The 20,095-nt window shown below is 55.3% G+C and overlaps 5 protein-coding genes across 5 annotated transcripts; 3 read left to right on the top strand and 2 right to left on the bottom strand.

Moving 5' to 3' along the window:
* Positions 1–1,076: 1,076 nt before the first annotated feature.
* On the top strand, positions 1,077–4,939 carry CCOS01_07067 (uncharacterized protein; the record flags this gene model as incomplete). The annotated part of the gene is made up of 3 exons (XM_060455234.1): positions 1,077–1,079; positions 1,204–4,528; positions 4,584–4,939. 3 exons carry the CDS (start codon positions 1,077–1,079, stop codon positions 4,937–4,939), a joined length of 3,684 nt encoding a protein of 1,227 aa, XP_060314934.1.
* A 427-nt stretch (positions 4,940–5,366) lies between these two features.
* Positions 5,367–6,782, bottom strand: CCOS01_07066 (DHHC zinc finger domain-containing protein; the record flags this gene model as incomplete). The annotated part of the gene is made up of 2 exons (XM_060455233.1): positions 5,367–6,346; positions 6,422–6,782. 2 exons carry the CDS (start codon positions 6,780–6,782, stop codon positions 5,367–5,369), a joined length of 1,341 nt encoding a protein of 446 aa, XP_060314933.1.
* A 550-nt stretch (positions 6,783–7,332) lies between these two features.
* CCOS01_07065 (capsular associated protein) lies at positions 7,333–10,508 on the top strand (the record flags this gene model as incomplete). Its single annotated transcript, XM_060455232.1, has 5 exons — positions 7,333–7,370; positions 7,430–7,485; positions 7,579–7,683; positions 7,747–7,901; positions 7,962–10,508. 5 exons carry the CDS (start codon positions 7,333–7,335, stop codon positions 10,506–10,508), a joined length of 2,901 nt encoding a protein of 966 aa, XP_060314932.1.
* Positions 10,509–12,332: 1,824 nt separating this feature from the next.
* Positions 12,333–13,381, top strand: CCOS01_07064 (aldose 1-epimerase; the record flags this gene model as incomplete). Its single annotated transcript, XM_060455231.1, has 2 exons — positions 12,333–12,911; positions 12,998–13,381. 2 exons carry the CDS (start codon positions 12,333–12,335, stop codon positions 13,379–13,381), a joined length of 963 nt encoding a protein of 320 aa, XP_060314931.1.
* A 934-nt stretch (positions 13,382–14,315) lies between these two features.
* CCOS01_07063 (uncharacterized protein) lies at positions 14,316–19,670 on the bottom strand (the record flags this gene model as incomplete). The annotated part of the gene is made up of 1 exon (XM_060455230.1): positions 14,316–19,670. The coding sequence occupies one exon, from the start codon at positions 19,668–19,670 to the stop codon at positions 14,316–14,318; it is 5,355 nt and encodes a 1,784-aa protein (XP_060314930.1).
* Positions 19,671–20,095: the final 425 nt, after the last annotated feature.

Genomic DNA, 20,095 nt, shown 5'->3' with positions numbered 1-20,095 from the left:
AATGAGGATCCGTTGTAAGATCCGTTCTGATAAGCCGTAGCGGCTTGACGATAAAGACAGTTGAAGAGGCATCAAGAGACTTTATTCAAGATGTTGCGCAACGCCTAACCCACCAAGCCGCAAAGTAGACTTTTGATTAAGAGTGATGAATATGTGAGTGGACAGCGTGCAGAGCGACTAAGCCGACATCGGCGCGGATCGTCATGATTACCACGAGGTGCCGGTAGTGTACGGAGTAGGTAGTAGGTAGTCGGTTCGATGGCGGCTAGAAAACTCTAAGCGTGAAACAAATACTTCAGCGCAGTATTCAGCACAGTCTGGGACGAACCATGTCCAGGCCTTAAATTGACCTTATGCGCTGTACATAGACTCCAAATTTCTGAGATGGCGGGCACCTGAGAAGATTTTATCTTCAGGCAGGTTATGAACGGCACACACACAAAGCGACCCCTCTTTCGCCAATGGGCTGGAGGGGTAAGAAAAGCTATGACCTCAAAGCCGTTATTCAGAACAGGGACACACATCCGGATAGTCTTTTTTGGGCAGAAGGTTCCAAGATAATCTCCCGCTCTTCTGCGGGATGGACAGGGGGCGAGACGGCTCACTGAGGTGGAGGATATGAGGAGTGGAGATTCGCTTAAAGGGCGCTAAAGCAATGTTGGGCATTACGCGGAACCTGGCGCCACCGATTCTCCGGGCTGAGGCTGTGCTTGGTCGTTATGCCGCTTGCGATTGGCTGATTGTACCTTCCAAGCCCCCTCTAGAACTAACGGAGACTGGTCGTCAGGCACCACTTGGACAGAGCAGTCGGCCAACGTTTGGATTTGGATCTCGGGCAAGAACCAGCCACACTGCACCTGCGTAATCCCTCCGTCCGCACCGCAACGTCACCTTTGGTGCGCGCTCTTTCCAGTCTCTCACTCAGCAAGCAACAAGCCAGACGGAGAAAAAATATCCAGGCAGAGAAGCAAACCTTTCGCTCTTTCATCACCAGCGCGCATTCACGAATTTTCCAAAGCTTGCTTGCGCAAACCATCAACAGATACCGGCATTCCCTCCATTGAGAACTGCCCAGCATGGTGAGACGCTTCATGCCCCGCGCGCGCGCACCGCTCCGATTCGGCTGCAGCGACTCCAAAAATCCACGACCAACGACCACGAGAAGGAGAGAGGACTGACCGTTTGCGCTTTCAATATTTCTAGGGTATCTCACGACGTCCCAAGGACAAATCCGCAAAGACTGGCCCCGCCGGACCGTCCGGAGGGGCTAGCGGCGGCAAGCCCAAGAAGGCCACATACGAGGTCACGAAAAAGAAGGAGATTGGTGTTTCGGATCTTACGTTGCTCAGTAAGGTGTCCAACGAAGCCATTAACGACAATCTCAAGAAGCGATTCGAGGGCCAGGAGATCTATACCTACATCGGCCATGTGTTGGTGTCAGTCAACCCCTTCCGGGACCTAGGTATCTACACCGACCAGGTACTCGACAGCTACAAGGGCAAGAACCGTCTCGAGATGCCCCCGCACGTCTTCGCTATTGCCGAATCTGCGTACTACAACATGAAGGCGTATCAAGATAACCAGTGTGTCATCATTTCCGGAGAGTCTGGTGCTGGCAAGACGGAAGCCGCCAAGCGGATCATGCAGTACATCGCCAACGTTTCAGGAGGAGAATCGGGCGACATCAAGCAGATCAAGGACATGGTGCTGGCAACCAACCCCCTACTGGAGTCTTTCGGCAACGCAAAGACTTTGAGGAATAACAACTCGTCTCGTTTCGGCAAGTACCTGCAGATTCACTTCAATGCGCAGGGCGAACCCGTCGGTGCAGACATCACCAATTACCTTCTCGAGAAGTCGAGAGTTGTCGGCCAGATTACCAATGAGCGAAACTTCCACATTTTCTACCAGTTCACCAAGGGAGCTTCCCAGAACTACCGACAGCAGTTCGGCATCCAGACACCCGAGACGTACGTCTATACTAGCAGATCGAAGTGCCTCGAGGTCGACGGAATCGACGATTTGGCCGAGTTCAACGATACGCTCGAGGCTATGAGGATTATTGGTCTTAGCCAAGGCGAACAAGATGAGATCTTCCGCATGCTGTCTGCTATCCTATGGGCTGGCAACATTCAGTTCCACGAAGGCCAGGACGGATACGCCGCAGTTAGCGACCAGTCGGTAGTGGACTTCCTGGCATACCTGTTGGAGGTGACGCCCGAGCAGCTCATAAAGGCTATCACCATTCGCATTCTCACTCCGCGAAACGGCGAGGTTATCGAGTCACCGACGAACCCAGCCCAGGCCGCCGCCACTCGAGACGCTCTTTCCAAGGCCATCTACAGCAACTTGTTCGACTGGATCGTTGAGCGTGTCAACAAGTCCCTTAAAGCCAAGCAGGCCACGAGCAACAATATCGGTATTCTCGATATCTACGGCTTCGAGATTTTCGAGAAAAACAGTTTCGAGCAGCTTTGCATCAACTACGTCAACGAGAAGCTGCAACAGATCTTCATTCAGTTGACGCTGAAGGCCGAGCAGGACGAATACGCACGCGAACAGATTCAGTGGACACCTATTAAGTACTTCGACAACAAGATCGTGTGTGACCTCATCGAGGGTATCCGCCCTCCTGGCGTCCTCTCCGCCATGAAAGACGCTACCAAGACAGCCCATGCGGATCCTGCTGCATCTGACCGAACCTTCATGCAGAGCATCAACGGCATGTCCAACCCTCACTTGACCCCTCGTCAAGGCAGCTTCATCATCAAGCACTATGCTGGTGACGTAGCTTACACGGTGGACGGAATTACGGACAAGAACAAGGATCTGCTCCTGAAGGGATTGCTCAACCTCTTCTCTGGTAGCAGCAACCGCTTCGTCCACACAATCTTCCCCAACCAAGTCGACCAGGATAACCGCAAGCAGCCCCCTTCCGCCGGTGACCGTATTAGGGCCTCCGCGAATGCGCTGGTTGAAACTCTCATGAAGTGCCAGCCTTCTTATATCCGAACCATCAAGCCTAACGAGAATAAGTCGCCCTCCGAGTACAACGTCCCGAACGTCCTTCACCAAGTCAAGTACCTTGGTCTTCAGGAGAACGTTCGCATTCGTCGTGCTGGATTTGCCTACCGTCAAACATTCGAGAAGTTTGTGGATCGTTTCTTCTTGCTTTCTCCTGCGACTTCATACGCCGGCGAGTACACCTGGCAAGGATCGTACCAGGATGCAGCCAAGCAGATTCTCAAGGACACCAGCATTCCCAAGGAAGAATGGCAGATGGGAACGACAAAGGCCTTTATCAAGTCACCCGAGACCCTCTTTGCGCTCGAGCACATGCGAGACCGGTACTGGCACAATATGGCCACCCGTATTCAGCGCATGTGGCGCGCGTACTTGGCCTATAGAGCTGAGTCTGCTACTCGTATCCAGCGTTTCTGGCGTAAGAAGAGAACCGGAGCCGAGTACCTGCAATTGCGTGACCAGGGTCACAGGGTTCTCCAAAACCGCAAGGAGAGAAGGAGATTCAGTCTGCTTGGCTCCCGAAGATTCTTGGGTGATTATATGGGAATCAACGCTTCAATGGGACCTGGCTCGCAAATTCGAAATGCCATCGGCATCTCCAACAACGAGAAGGTTGTCTTCTCTTGCCGCGGAGAGATCCTGGAGGCCAAGTTTGGCCGATCCAGTAAGCCAAGTCCCCGTATCCTGATCGTCACTAGCAGCAAGTTCTACATTGTTGCTCAGATGCTTGTCAATGGCCAGCCTCAAATCTCTGTTGAACGCTCGATGCCTCTTGGTGCCATCAAGTTCATTGGAGCTTCCTCGGCTCGTGATGACTGGTTTTCTTTGGGTGTGGGCTCGCCCCAGGAGGCTGATCCTTTGTTGAACTGCGTCTTGAAGACCGAAATGTTCACGCAAATGCAGCGTGTCATGCCTGGTGGCTTTAATCTCAAGATTGGCGAAGTGATTGAGTACGCAAAGAAGCCCGGCAAGATGCAAACGGTCAAGGTCCTCAAAGACTCTCAGCAGGCCGTGGACTTCTACAAGAGCGGAGGTGTACACACTCAACCGGGCGAGTCCCCATCGTCTGTCTCCAAGCCGACACCCAAGGGCAAGCCCGTTGCCGCTCGACCCATTACCCGTGGCAAGCTCATCAAGCCTGGTGGCCCCAACGGTAGACCCTCTCGGCTGACAAACACCAACCGGACTCCTCAGCCTCGACCTGCTGCTTCTTCTGCAAGATCGGTTCCTCAACCTCCTGCTGCCATCAGCTCAGCCAAGACTGGACCATTTGGACGTCAACAACCACAAGCCGCCGCCGCTGCCGCTTCGATTCCTTCACATACCAGACAGCAATCATCAACTTCTGCAGCGACCAGAATGCCTCCTCCTCCGCCTCCCGCTGCGCCCCCCGCCAAGGCCAAGATCATGGCCAAGGTCCTGTACGACTTTGCCGGTCAGAAGGAGAACGAGTTGACGGTCAGAGCCGGTGACCTGATCGAGGTCGTCCAGAAGGAGAACAACGGTAAGCAACTATCTCATTTGAAATTCATCGGAAAAAAAAGTAACATTTGTGGCAGGTTGGTGGCTCGCGAAGAACGGTGGCGCTCAAGCCTGGGTTCCTGCTGCCTACGTTGAGGAGCAGGCTCCCGCGCCCGTCGTGGCTCCTCGCCCGCCCCCTCCCCCTCCTTCGGCCAACGGAGCGGCCGCCCGTGGCAAGCCGACTCCTCCTCAGCCGCCCATGAAGCGACCCGCTGCTGGACGCAAGCCGGCCGTTGCTCAGCCGCGCGACTCGGGCTTGAGCCTCAACGGAGCTAGCGGCTCCGACAACAGCCGTAGCAACACCCCGACTCCCAGCTTGGGCAACAGCTTGGCGGATGCTCTGCTCGCTCGCAAGAACGCGATGCAGAAGAAGGACGATGATGACGATTGGTAATCGAATTTTCGTGTGGAAGGGTCAGGGATGAGGTTGGGTCGATAGATCTGGACCCTTGGAATGATGCTTCATGATTGCACGACACGATTGCTCTTTGGACTGATGGTGGAGGAAGGATGGCGGATTGCTTTCTAGAGTGGCAAGCGGTTCACGATCAACAAAGCTGTTTTGAAGTTCTTTCAGCATACAGGATCAGGGCAACCCCGGATGGAAAGGCGGATTTGATCCTGTCTTGTGTGCACATTTTTTCTGTTTGGTAGATTCGGGAGTCAAGGGGATTCATGGCCAGCGCAGATGCCGTCTTTGGATGCCCCCTCTTTGTTGGTTTTAGGGCGATTGAAGGTAGTATAGAACCGTGGGCAATAGTCCCCAAAAAGAGAAAATTTCTGTTTACTTCTTTCTTGATCTTGTCTATGATCAGTGATGCTCATTCCTCTCCGTCTTTTTGGAGGACTTTTCTGCGACGTAATAACTCCGCTAGAGGCACATCTTCATCGTCCGTCATGTCCTCATCCTCGTCTACGCCAAAATCCTGTAACCGCTCGCCGTCCGCATTCGTCCAGCCGGGCTCTCCATCCGCGCCCTCCTCATAGCCATCGTCTTCAGAGTCGCTGTCAATCATATCGTAGCCCTCCACCTCCTCCAACTCTTCCATCATTCGCGAGCGGTTATCCTGCCACCGCCGCCGATCCGCGTCCTGCCGCGTCCTAAAGGCATCGAGTTCCTCCTCCTTGCTTCCGTATCTCGGCACCACCATATCCTCGGCGTCCCGAGTCGATGGCCAGCCTCCCTGCGCGGCGCGCCGCACTTTATCCGGGTCCGGCGGCGGCCACATTCCCTCCTTGCGATTCAGCCCGTTCTCGGGCCACGCCCATCCTACGCCGTGACCGTCCTTGCTTATGTGTGGGTTGCTTGCAAAAGGGAACAGCCACAGCAGCGGGTTCTTGGTGCCCATGGCCTGCGACAAATTCGCATAAATGCCCACGTCATACGGAAATTCAACCTTTTCGAGCCGGAGCTTCTTCCCGTCCGGTCCCGTCATGGACCAGAATTCGCCAGCGTCCTTGCGGTTCCGGTCGCAGACGGCGGCGTGGCGGTCGACTTCCCAGCCTTCGATCATTGTCTCGTTGAGGACCCAGCCGCGGACGGTGGAGAAGAAGAGGATGCCGAGGGCGAGGGAGCTGAAGAAGCATATCAAGGTGTCGAGGGTCAGGAGGACGAGGATGGGGAGGGAAGGGCCGAGGTAGGAGGGGAGGAGGCGGTTGTCCCAGATGGCGGCGAAGCGGGCGTAGAGGAGGCTGGCGAGGTACCAGAGGGAGAAGTTTGTATAGGCGAGGAAGCGGAGGAAGTGTGGGAATGTCGTGAGGGAGACGCAGTTTCCTGTCCAGGGGCAGTGGTGGTCCATGCCTAGCGGGAAGATTTCGTTTGTTAGTGTACTGCATTCTGCTCAAGTGAGACTAGAGAGGGGATGTTGTGGCTCACGAGGGATGCAGCGCACGCAGTGCCGGCAGTGATGCGCGCGAGGCGGTTTCGGGGCGGCGCACTTTTTGCACCAGCGCCTCACGAGGCCGTACTCGTCCGGCTCGGGGACCTCGACGACGGCGGCGTCGGGAAAGGGGTAGCGGCCCGGGTCGACGGTGCAGGACTTGTAGTATGTGTACCAGAGGCAGGCGAGGAGGGCGTTGAAGGTGTACGTCTCGGAGCGGGTGAGTCGCCCGGGTGCGAGGGAGTCGTCGGCGACGTAGAAGAGGATCTGGGAGGAGACGGAGAGGAAGCCCATTAGCGCGCAGGAGCCGGGGACGGCGAGGCGTTTGATGAGGGGGGCTTCGTTGATGCCGGCCATTGTTGCGCCATTTGGGGGGGAGTTGTTGTCGTTAGTGTTTCCAGAATTGAGGGGGAGGGTTGCTAGGAGGTGTGGCTAGGTGGTTTGTTCGGCAATCGACGTTGCGGAATTTGAGATTGGGCGGAGGATGGTGGTGGTGTGGGATGTCAGCACATGTCGGTGCCGGGACGGACGGCGGAAAGTTGGGTCGGCGGCGGAGCGGTCGGGATTGAAGTGGAGGGTGGGAGCTTGACGCGGTTCAAGGGGGGCGGTGCTAGGGGGTAACGGGCCAGGAAGGACGCGTCTTTTGCCCTGTTAGGGGGGGATGTTTAATTGGATTAGGTAAGAATTCGACAACTTGGCAACCCCTGTGAAGGAAGGACGACGACTGCCTGCCGGGAGGCTTTGTCCATCAATTCCTTCAACGACGGTGAGAAATGTATTGAAATTCCCCTGGTCGGTTGAATTGAAGACGATTCGCTTGGTTCACATTGAACGCATGAAGACACTTGAGGCTGCGTTGTAAAGCGAAAACGACCACCCAGGCTTGGGCTGGTGAAAGTCTCCCTCAATGGCACGCGATGCGCAAATACATCTGACGGCGCTGTGGTAAGAAGATCCTCAATTCTTCCCAATACTACGCAATTTCGATTCTGACACAACTACAGTGTTGTTAGTTCCTTTCTCTGGATATCTTCCAACGTTGAGGGACATTCTCTGATCGGTAGGGGCCGAACCTGCCAAGACTTTTATTTATCCCCGTTCACCACGTGGGAAACAGGAAGAAGCTTCTCCCGCTGACGCAATGGTATTTTAGAGTATCCACGTCTCTCATCCGTTCTAATACTTCTGCTATCGGGAGGTTTGACATGGCTGGCGAGCTATCTCGCCGCATGGCTTCCTGGCGCGGACGGAAGATTCGGTATGTTTCGTCGTATACCTTGTGGGAGGATTCCCTGTAGCCGGTGCTGACATCACTTTTCAGATGAGCGTGCGGGCTCCAAGAGCACCTTTGAGCAGACAATCCCTGCTAGACCGCGGCGATATTTTGCCCCGTTGCTCATCTTTTGCATCTTTCTCCGTCTCGAGATTTTTCATCGTGTGACCGCCCAGCTACAATGCTCTGTGCCGGGAGTGCAGGTGAGTTGCGGATATGTGCTCCATCGTCAGGTGAATGACGAGACTGACACGGCCCAATAGTCGTTCTTGTGTATCTATCTAGTCCTCTATCACATTCTATACTATCAAAGAGCCCGACCACCACCCCCTGAGGAGGACCCATGGGCAAGCATTGGCGACGACATTGCAGTATGGGCAAACGGCTCCCGAACGCTGGCGCTTGGAAGTGCCTGCCTCTTCAGCTACGGCACTTTTGTCGCCATCTCGCAAGATCCCAGGTCAACCTTCTTCTGCTCCGCTCTATCGGACAGCCGGATGACCACTCTTGCTTTCCAACTACTCGGACTGTTCTTGGACGCGGTCATCGTCTCCCTGTTTTGGCGCATTCTGGCTTGGACCAAGACAACGAAGCTGCGTTTGAGGACCCTTGGCACCATTCTGGCCCTCTCGGGAGTCTTTATTAAAGTCTTCCAGATCCTCATCTCACCCCTCGTTTCCGCTAGTGAGGGATATCCCACTTCCTTTAACGGGATTAACTCCCTGTACATCTTTGACATTTTCATCGATAGCTTCGCTTTTGCGGTTCTCGTCACCTCGCTGAGCATCCTTGTCTATGAGACAAATCCCGTAACCCCTACTAGTATCATCACCTTCATTTGCGGCCTCACTGCTGCCACCCAAAACATCATGCACATTGGAAAATGGCAAATGGAATCCAGGCTGAGCGCCATCGGGCCTTTGTACCTTCTGGTCCTCGGCTACAGCATGTTTCTGTACAGCACCAACGTCCGCTCGCTCCTCTTCATACCCAGAGCATTGATCCTCGTGCTCATGGTCTCCATGTTCGTCGGCATGACGATCTACGGGCTCCTCAAGTCGGCAACAGTCAAACAGCACCCACTGAACAGACTCATCTACGATGTTCGAGTGGAATCCGATCGATGGATGCGCCATGCCATGACCAGCGACAACCTGAACGTTGCCGTCGACGTGTACCACGAGCGGCATTACGGGAGAGACCCGCCTCCTAATTTTGACAAATGGTACGAATTCGCAAAGGCTCGGAAATCTGTCATCATCGACCACTTTGAGCAGATGGAGAGCGATATCCTGCCCTTTTGGGGCGTTAAGCCAGAGGCGATCCGGCAAGCCTACAATGAGAGGGTACCAAAAGAGCCTCATATCGCCATGGTTACGATCGAGAACAAGCAGGTTACCCACAACTACGAGGGCAATGACGCAAACAAGAAGGTTCTGGACGAGCTTGTGGCCATGATCGGGGGCTTTGCCGAGCATCTGTCCGACATGAAGTTGCCCATCAACTTGAGCAACCAGCCTCGGGTCCTGACACCGTGGTCTGAGCTCGATAGATATACACTCACGGGAATGAAGCAGAAGTTCAAGCTTCTATCGTCGCGTTCGATGGAGGATGCTTCGGCTGGAGGTTCTGGTGAAATACCATCCCCTGAAGGCAACGTTGAGAGAAACGCAGAGTCGAAGGCCGTGGGAGGCTCACCGGCGATTCCTCAGTCCAAGCAGGCGATGTACGAATCGACCAAAGCATGGCGGGACATGGAAGCCTCCGTGTGCCCGACCAACACCCCAGGAAGGTCAGGGCTCCACTGGAACGTCCGCGACTTCTGCACCTCGTGCGTAAAGTGGCACGAAGACGAGCAGTTCATGTGGAATTATCCACAGTCCAAGAGTCTCTGCGACCAGCAAGACCTGACCCGTCTCCACAGCTTCCACACGTCGGCGCCCCCTATCAAGCCGGCGCAGGAGCTGCTGCCCATCTTTGGCCGATTCAAAGCCGACGGCTTCAACGACATCCTCTTACCGCTGATGCCCCTGACGGAAGACGAGCCGGAGCACAAAAAGGACTTTCGGCAGCGCAAGGACAGCGTGTACTGGCGGGGCAAGATTGGCGAGAAGCCAATCAGCGACGAGGCGCTGCGCGGGAACCACAAGCACCGGCTGGTCCACCTCGTCAACAACGCGACGGCTGCGGAAGACGTCACGATGATGCTCGGCGCGCCGTCAAAGGGCAGCTGGTACGCGTACGAGGTTGTCCGCGCGCGGGAGGCCAACGCCATCCTCCCGTTCGATATAGGCATAGCAGAGTACGCGTGCGACGTCAAGACACCGGGCTGCGGGGCGGCCAGGGCGGAGCTGGGACAGAAGCCCGTCGCCGCCTCCGGGGAAGATCCCCTGGACCACCGCTACGTCATGCTACTGGACGAGGACACGGCGCCGCCGCTGCAGATGCTCCGGACGCTTCGGTCGCCGGGCAGCGTGCCGCTCATGTCTTCGGTATTTGGGGAGTGGTACTCGGAGCGGCTGATCCCGTGGCTGCACTTTGTGCCCGTGGACACGCGGTTCCACGCCCTCCACAGCACGGTGGCGTACTTTGTCGGGCTCAAGGGCCGCGGCAAGCTCAACGGGCGGGAGGTGGACTTTGAGGCGCGGTGGGAGGACGCCGAGTGGATCGCGACGCAGGGGGCGCGGTGGGTGGACAAGGCTCTGCGAAGGGAGGACATGGAGATTTACCTGTTTCGGTTGCTCCTGGAATGGGGACGGGTGGTGAGGGACGATCGGGATAGTATCGGGTTCAAGGTGCAAAAGTCATGATTTGTTTTTTTTTCTATGTATTATTCATGTACGCTGGTGGAGGTTATTTCGTTGATAGATATGGGAAAGGGGTTATTCACACGACTATTGCCGCTCGCTCGCTCACTGTTCATGTGTTCATCCGTTCGATGTGCCGGCCTTGAATCGTGTTTATCCTTTGGTGGCCTGAACCGGGAGCGAGATAACCTAGCATTCTCGGCTGGTCGGTCAGCAAGGCAATATGCAGCCGAAGCTTAGAAACCCAATTCATCGGGGCCCCTTTCGGTCGGGAATCCTTGATACGGTGATACCCTTACCTCCTTCTTCATCTCCACAGAAACCAAACGGGAGCTTCGATCATCCACTTTTTGCTTCGTGCAAGTTTCTCTGGGGCCCCTGACGCGTTTCGGCCGAGAAGAACCTTTTGTCTCCAATTATCTTGTTATCGAGGGCATACAGGATTGCATCTTGTGTTATTCTCTCAAAAGTAGGTCTTTTCTGTTGAGGCGAGGTGCCCGATAGTCAATATGGGTTGGCCTAGAAGAGGTAGATCGTAAGCAGCGGGCTGGGCTGAACATGATTGAAATTCACGCTTCTCGGATCATTGCGAGGGACAGATTCCGCTACAACCCGAGTGGGCTGCCTATTTCACGACCTCTATAACTCATACAGAAAGTGCGCAAATATTCGTTTTGTCGTTGTTTGCCGAGGCTTTGACAAAACAGGGGGGCGGTCGAGGGGAGCTTGGTTGAGGATGAAGCTCGTTTCAGAATGACAGGCGGGACAAAATGGGGGTGTGGTGGCCTCGCGACTATGAGCTCAAGAGTGAAGAATGAGTGAAAAAAAGAGTAGAAAGGGGGCAAATTTGACCCCTTGCTCGGATTCACAAACAAAAGGGAGCTCCAGAGATGCCGCAGCTTGGGGAGATCCGTCGTTTGTGACTGGTTGCAGCTTTTTCCTTCGCAAGAACACCTTCATCCTTCATGCCAGCAGAAGCAGTGAAGTAGTACGGAGTACCTTACCTAAGGTAAAAGAGAGGGAAGAGCTCCTCTGAGGGGGAGGGGGGGGGGCTGACGATGACAAGTGGGGAAGACATGACGGAATGGGCAACAATTGCCTTACTCCCAGGTCCCCTCCAGCACAGGGCACCCTTTCACGCCTTACAACACGCTAGACAGGGCTGCCCCTCCCCCTCCCCCTCACCCAGCTCCGGGTTGCCCCCCCTCCCCTCCTCCCTCTCTCACAAGTTCCCCCCTCAGACCTAAGGTAGACGACGCAGACATCCAACGCAGCAAGCTGACCGACCTTCCCCCTCCCCCTCCTCTTCCGCTACCTAAGACTGCTAGCTAAGGTATGTTACTGACCTACCTATGTAAGCATCGTAAGGTACTTTTCCGTGCCTGACTAACATTACCTAGAGACACAGACCCCCCGTTGACATCTGCTTACACACGACTTTTTCTGAATCTGCTGGGACCTTGTCACTGGCAGCCGGCATCCACCCGTTGCCATTGTATCCGATTGTTGCTTGTTGCATTGTACCCAACTTTCCACCAACGCCCAAACTGTTCCTCCCGATCACAACCTCTTCTCCTCCCATCTCGGATAGAACCTCTTGCATATCTACAACTCTCACACCAACCCCGTTGCTCAAGAGTAGCCGCCCCCCGCATCTCCCATAATCTTCATTCCAACAAACGCCTCGAAATCCTACCCCGCGCGAACGTATCTCAGAAGAAGAAGCATCGTCCCATACACACAGCAACGACTCTCCTGCCCCTCTACATCTTCCCAATCACCCAGCCCACCTTCAACCTCCATACCTTCCGCGACACAGCAGCAAACATGGTCGACCGGCCCAACAAGCCCACCGCCCTGGCCACCACGCCCGGCCTCCCGCCCCAGGCCACCGTCGACATCACCCACAACAACACCCGCGTCTCCGCCACCCTCCCCACCGGCGAGTCCGTCGAGGTCCTCCTCCACGGCGCCACCGTCCTCTCGTGGAGATCCGCCGCCGGCGCAGACCGCCTCTGGCTCTCCGAGTCCACCGTCCTCGACGGCTCCAAGCCCGTCCGCGGCGGCATCCCCCTCGTCTTCCCCGTCTTCGGCCCCCCCTCCGACGCCCACCCGCCCACCGCCAAGCTGAGCCAGCACGGCTTCGCGCGCAGCTCGCGCTGGGAGTTCCTCGGGAAATCCACCAGCGAGGGGTCCGCCGGCTCAGAGTCCTCCGTCAAGCTCGACTTTGGCCTGTCCTCGGCCAACCTCGACGCCGAGACCCAGGCCAAGTGGGGGTACAAGTTCGGCGCCATCTACAGCGTGTCGCTCGACCGCGAGACGCTGTCGACGTCGTTGGTCATCACGAATGAGGGCGAGGAGGCCTTTGATTGCCAGGTCCTGATGCACACCTACCTGCGCGTCAGCGTACGTCCCACCCCTCCCTTCCTCTATACCAAGCTCCTATCCCCCCCAAGTCCATAAACTAACAGCAACGGGCCCAAAACAAACAGGACATCACAAAGATCTCAGTGCAAGGCCTCGACGGCGCCGCCTACACCGACAAAGTCGACAACGGCGCCTCAAAGTCCCAATCCGGCGACGTCACCATCACCCAAGAGACGGACCGCATCTACACCCCCACCGGCGGCCCCCGGGCCCCTGTCGCCGTCCTCGAGAGCGGCAAGCCCGTATTCTCCGTCGTCCGCGACAACCTCGACAACGTCGTCGTCTGGAACCCCTGGGTCGACAAGGCGCAAGGCATCGCCGACTTCGCCCCCAAGGACGGCTACAAGAACATGCTGTGCGTGGAGCCCGGCGCCGTCAAGGAGTGGCAGAAGCTCGAGCCCGGCGACGCGTTCGAGGGCGCCCAGGTCATCACGGCGAGCTCGAACTGATGCCAGGGGATGAAGGGGCGGGACGGGGTGATGGAGAGGGGAATGCTGTGAGAAAGAGAGAGAGAGGGAGAGAGGGTCCAAGTCACGTCGACTAGGTGGGGTGCCAAAGGGAACGAGAAAGAGAGGCGGCGGGGAGGGGTCAAAGCAATAACTGGAAAAAAGAATCTCGGGACAAGCCTAACCAAAGAAGAATTCTGAGCTTAGAAGGGATATTTAGACGGCCAGACGTGGAAGCAGTGAAGGCCGAAAGTTATCATGAACCAGCAGGCGCGCGCGTTAAGGGAAAGCAGGCCCGGAAACTACCCCTTTTGAATACATCACGCTTGATGCGCTTGATGCGGCAAAAAAACCACACACGCTCTTACACATACAACCCTTGATCACACGTGCAAAGGATACCCAGTATGCTATGACAGCTCATCATTATCTCTTTTTGCTCTCCTTTTCGTCTCTTTTCATTATCCTGGGCGGCGGTGAACCTCCAGATGCGTTTGCAACAATCTAATACGTGATAAAGTCGAGGATGGTGTGTCCCCCCCTTCCCTCCCCTCCTCGTTCCCTTGCCCCTCCTCCCCAACTTCAATCCAGTTTCATGCCATGAATTTTCCCTTATACCCAGTTTCCATACAAGAACAAGCTAACGAGGAAAAAAAAAGCCAAAACCAAGTAATGTTTTTTTTCCTTTCCTTCTTCCGCTTTCTTCGTCTTCAACTCATAAAACCAAAGATCTACGCCAACAATGCATGGCGGTGTTGCTGACACACCCATCGTCGTCGTGAATGTACATGTATATATGGCGTGGCGGAGGCGTATTGACAGTGTCCTCGCGAGGCCAGTAAGCAAGAAACAAAAGGGAAATGATGTCAAGCGGTAGCGGGTCGTTGTCGGATTTTTGCATTCCGCGTCAGTGCCGGTAGTGGTAGTAGAACTCTGGTTAAGCTCGCCCACGAGCCTCGGCGGCGTAGAGCTCTCTCTTGATATCCATGAGCATGTCCTCCATCTTGTACACCTCCTCCCGTGATAGTGCTGCTGAGCGAAGACTGGCGAGAACGCCGCTCAGATTATTAATCATGTTGACATCCTTGGCGGCTTCTTCGACAGGAGCTTCGGGGACTGGGTTTACTTCAGCGACAGTGGTGGCATCGGCGACATCAATATCCATGGAGTCTTCTGCCGTCTCGTGTGCCATGGTTGTTGTCTGCTCCAGCTCCGGCTCCTCGAATGATTGACTCGCCCGGAAGTCCGCCTCCTCTTGCTCATTAACCAGTTGAGAGTTGACTTCGGCATCCAGATCCACGGAGCGTTTCGAAGGGCTGTCGTTAGCATTGATGCGTTGGCTGCGACGACGGCGGGGGGTTTCTTCCCCGAGCACCGGAGACATGGTGATCTGGGACGACTCGACAATTTCTGAGGGACCAGTAGATTTCCTCTTCTTGTGGCGGGTATCGACGTTGGAAGCACCGCCCCTCTTCCGCTTCCTAGCTGACTTGTCCGGGGATGAAGCAGCTGAACGAGTTACAGGAGTTGAGGGTCGTGCGGGCGAATGGGACTTGCTCTTACGGGCTCTTGTCTGGACCTGTGAAAGAGCAAGCTCCGCTGGCTCGTCTTCCTCCTCTTCTTCGTCGTCCTCCTCTTCGTCATCTTCACCTCGGACTGTGATGCAGTCAAGCACAGGAACCTTTTCTTTCTTAGCGCTGCTGGGACCCTTATTAGATTTTGGAGGAGAAATGGCAGGGTAATCGTTGATCGGGAGTTCGCACCGCCTACGGTCGAGCTCGACGACAAGCCTCAACATGCTGTTTTCGTCTCCGTCACTCATCTCAAAGGAGCGGTCCTTGATGGCAGCTGCGCGCGAGGCAGACCTGGTAAGTACTGTGGGTTGTGGGCTTGAGGGCGCGTCGACAAAGACTTCCTGGCCAGATCTGGGCTCCTCTACGCCAGTCACTCGGTTGTTCTTGGGGGTTGATGGCGCAGGGTCAGGAAGAGTTTCTGCGGACGATTCCGCAATATCATGCTGAGATTGATCGGGCTGCAGCGTCTCTTTTGCGGTCTCGAAGGCAGGCGGTGGGAGCTCCGGCTCCTCCACGGCACTTGAGGGGACCATCTGAAACGAGTCATCTACTGCTGATAGATCCGGGCTACCTGCTCGGGGGACACGTTGGGAGGTTGCGCTGTCGGCCAAGTTGAGATCTGTAGGCTCATCGGTCATGACGGCGGCATCGGGAGATGGAGAGCCAGACACAGGAGAGGAACTAAACTGCCAGTTCTCTAGCTCGCTGCGACTGCTAGAGCGTGACTTGATCTGAGGCAGCAGAGGGAAAGGTCGGGGCTCCAGAGGTGAAGAAGGAGGATCCGTCATCTCCTGATCATTGTCTGCCATGGCCATCGTCTGACCTCGGCGAGGTGTCGGGGTCGAGCTGACAAACTCCTCGTACCTAGCGTTGCGCTTAGGTGTCACATCCTTAGGGGTCTCGACAACCATCTTAGGGGCGGTCGACTTCTCAATGACCTGTGGTTGTTGCTGTTGAGGGCTTGACCGCATTTCTGGGTAAAGGGCCGCGGCATCCTTCTGCCTCTCCCTGATTTCTTTCTGGCGTTCGGTGAGAACTTGAGACTCGGCGTTGACTGCGGGGTTCAAAGGAGACTTCTCAATGGGCGCGAACTGAATCTGAGAGTCGTCATGTCTCAACCGCGCCTTGGCTGCAGCGCTACGCCGGGACCTTTCACGACCCTTCATAGGTGTAGTGTTGTCCAGCTGCTTCTTCGCAGAGAGCGACAGCTTGACAGAGCTGAGAGGCGATGATCGGTTGGACGTGGCCGACTTCTGAGCTCTCTTTCGAGATGAGCGTGTGGAGGATACGGTGAGCATCTCAATGTCGTCCTGCGATTCGACGAACGAGCGATTTTCGTCCGTAGACGCCACACTGGCGATCTCCAAGCCTGGAAGAACGAGGGTCACAACCGGTTGAATGCCCAGTAAGACGGCCTTGAGATGTTCAGGGTACTGGATTTGTTCCGCATTCTCGTAAATCCGATTCCACGCCTCTGCGACAGAGTTAAGAATATGGCGGTGTTTGCTTTCAAAGGCAGCGCAGATGAGTTCCTCGAATGTTTCGAGCTGCACTTCTTCTGGCTTGCCGCTAGGCAAAATGATCTTGGAAACGGTCTCCCAGAGAAGCTTGACCTGCTGTTGGTCAGTAAAGTAGATTTCCCTGTTAGTAGTAAGACTCACAGCTTCAGATGCAGCAGGGCTCTGTCGGGCATTCAAAATGCCCTGCGAGTCCCGGATCCACACGGCAAGCCCACTCTCCAAGTTCGATACAGTTCTGCAAACAAGCTCCGGGTTGCAGCGAGAAAGGAATGAACCGCTCGCCCTGAGAAGCTGAGTGGCAAGTTCGTCCAGATCTCCACGCTCGCCGGCCTCGTAGAGTCGTTCCATCACCTCGTTGACCAGTTTGTAAAAGTTATCAAACGGATCGAAAGAGGATGACCTAGGTCCCGCAACTGCTGTACCCCATAACCTGCGTCGAGCAGCTTCCAATGCCTGTCTGTCCAATGGGTGGCTAGCAACGGAGAGAAGCTCAGTTGTTGCAAGAAGCGTCTTTGTCGACAGCGGCAAGGCATGGTCGGCAGGGATAGACTCCCGGACGACTTTGGCAAGCGGCTCGATAGTGCCTAAAGCGCGGCCAGCTTCGCCAGTCTCCTGGTAAGACCGGGCCGACAACTTCGCGAAGAGCGAACACCAGGGTTCCCAGGGTAGATTGGAAGTCTCTTTCCATCCTCGTTCCAGGAAACGCACCACGGTGCGGTATTCGTGACCGAGTGACGGCTCAACTATTGAGCTAGTTGTTGGAGTGCTGTTTTGGGGTGAGCTGAAGGTCGCCGATAGGCACTCCGCGGCGAAGACCCATGGTGCATAGGGAAGTTGATTGACCGGCGGTGACCAGATTGGAGTGGCCGACAGCATCTCTTGTGCCAGCTCCAAGCGAGAGTTTGCTGACTTCTGGACTAAGAAAGGTGCAAAGAACGTCTTGAAGAACTCGACGTACTCCTCCCCATCGGGGACACCCGGGGGAAGCCGAGAGACCAAGCCGATCAAATGCTGTAGCGGAGTCCGGGCATCACCAGCGTTCTTCGCCGGCTTATGGGACGGCGTTGACACAGGTGTGAAGGTATGAAGACGACTAAGAGAGATCATCTTCTCGGTGAAAGGCCGAAGACCCAGGGCCTCTACAGCGACTATGATGAGCTCACGAGCGCTGTCCAGGAACTTGGTCGCCATCTCAGGAGTAGGATCTTCAATCTCCGTCAAGCCAGTCTCCCAATGCTTGAGCAAAAGACCGCACACTTGGGAAATGAACGCCGCGGTGTCGACAGAAACTTTGATCTCTTTGGAGGCGGCAGAGACAATGGCTCCCACCAAAGTGCGCCACAAGCGATGGATTTGACTGTTCTTGTCCGAGAGCTCGAGAAAGTGTCTATCCATGATAGGTTCCATAGTCTGGAAAACACGAGCAGCGTTGCGTCGGAGCCACTTGGGATCGATAGCTGGCAGCTCGTTCGGCCGGGCAAGAGCTGTCTCTCTAATACGCTCCTCCCTCCAAATCCGAGGTGTTGTCGAGTCAAAAAGACCGGTGAGAATTAGTGTTATCTGCCGCATATGCTCATCAACAGCGTCGGGGTTCCTTGCTTGCGCTTTGGGTGGCTCTATCAAGGGCTTGACGCAAATGTCCCAGTAGGTGTCGAGAAGAGCACTGTTCGTTCCCGGCTTGAAGGCGTAGTAAAGGAGGTTGCACACACTGCCAAAAACGACCTCTCGTGTGTGTTTGTTTGTGTACTTTGACTTCAACTGGCTGCCTAGTGGCTGGTAAAGTATGGGGAGAAGCTTGACGAAAGACTGGCCTTCGGTATGCATAGACCAGACGAAACGGTTCCATGCAAAATTCGCCTCCTGCTTAGTTTGGGGGTGATCGCTATTGTTGAAGCCCATCTGAATGAGCTGCAGCCATTGGTTGAAGAATTGCCATTTGTCAAGAGGACAGCGCAGTAAACCAATGATGACGCTCCAGATCTTGGGGACTGAAGCCGTCAGTTGCCTGTCGTCCTTGTCCTTTGCCATGGTTTTTAGTTGCTGGTGGTAATACTCTGCGAACTTCATCTCTTCAATGGATGTATCAAAGAGCTCCATCACCTTCCGAGACAGTGACTTTTCTTTCCCGAATATGTAGACCGCTTCCAGACCAAGAGATATCGCAGCAGATCGCAGCTCTTTGACCCTGCTCAGCATGTCCGTGAAAAGGTCGTTCAGCCAATCGGAGTGAAGGACCATCAACTGGCGTGACTGTTGAACCAAGCGTTTATAGATGAGAATTCGAGACATCACAATGCTCTTTCCCTTTAGGTTGTCTTCGATGTTGCGGAGGGCATTCATGAGGCGGCGGACGCGATCCGAGGTCAAGACCTTTGCGGAGAAGTCTTGCGTAGCGACAGCTTGCATTAGATGCCGAGCCACATCTTTCGGTGTTGCAGGATCCTCAAAGGATCGAATGCAGTGATCTATAAAGAAAATGCCGAAATCGCTGGGTATCGTCGAGGCAATGGCGGGGAAATGCAAAAAAGTAGCGAGAAGAGAAATAGCGTTGTTGACAAGAGGCGCATCTGGTCCTCCGTTGGTGGCATTCTTGGAGGTGATGTCTCGTTGGATGAACTGCACGAAGAGGCTCATCTTAGACTGAAGGGCGATTCGGTCCGGGAGGTTGTTGGACGTCTTCAGCGTCATGACCAGTGTTGTGTAGGCATCCCGCTTCGAGTCCCTGTCTGCTCCGGCGAGCTGCTTCACCGTTGACTCCAACATGTCTGATATGTTTGCTGATGTCGTCAAGCTGTCTGGCTTGAGACTTGAACTCAGGGGACTCGGCGAAGAGGTTTGTTTGAGGATGCCCTTGACAGGTTTGGGCTGAGTCGAGGACGACGCCGATAGGGGCGATGATCGGGATTTGGCAATAGATAGACCTGGGTAGTTTGGTGCTTCGTTGTATTGCGCCTGGGCAGAAAAGCCCACACGTTTCCTTGCTCTTCGTCCGCTCGGGTTTGTGGAGTCAGCTCCGGAAAGTGGTGAGTATACGCTCGGTGGAGTCTGGAGACTTGATCGAGGGTCTGAGGAAGGAGGGAGGACGAGGAGATGCTTCGAAGTGGTGGCATCGGCAGCCAGGCTGGTCTCGCGAGGTGGTGTCGGTGGGCGAGGGGGTAACGACTCTAGTCGGCTCGAGACAACCTCAACAGATCCCATGGTTGCGAAGAGGTTCCCGTCGAGTGGGAAGGGATTACCAGACCTGGGCAAGCTCTGCTCTATGTCGACTGGCGCATAAGTGCGTCGGACTCCAGGCAGGGAAAACGAAGGAAATGACGATGCGTATGCGTAAAACCAAAGGCAATATACAAATCTCGCTCACTATGCAAATGGAAGAGAGTGACGGGAGGAGGTGGGCTTTCCGGCGGAAACGAGAGTGAGGTATGGAGACGGTCGAAGGAGCGAAGCCGTGTACGGACGACTACGGAGTGTGACTTGGGACACGGGGCCGGGGTTGTCTGGTCAGGTATCCGTAGCCAGTTCGCGCAAGTACACGACTTTTTGCACCTCAGCACAACCTTCTCTTCTCGATATAAGGGTGGAGCGGGTTGGTTAATTGGCTAGCGCTTGAGGATGCTTAAACA

This window comes from Colletotrichum costaricense (genome assembly GCF_030867565.1).
Source record: "Colletotrichum costaricense strain IMI 309622 chromosome Unknown Scaffold_6.1, whole genome shotgun sequence".
Classification (NCBI taxonomy): domain Eukaryota; kingdom Fungi; phylum Ascomycota; class Sordariomycetes; order Glomerellales; family Glomerellaceae; genus Colletotrichum; species Colletotrichum costaricense.
This window is presented reverse-complemented; position numbering and strand designations above follow the sequence as displayed.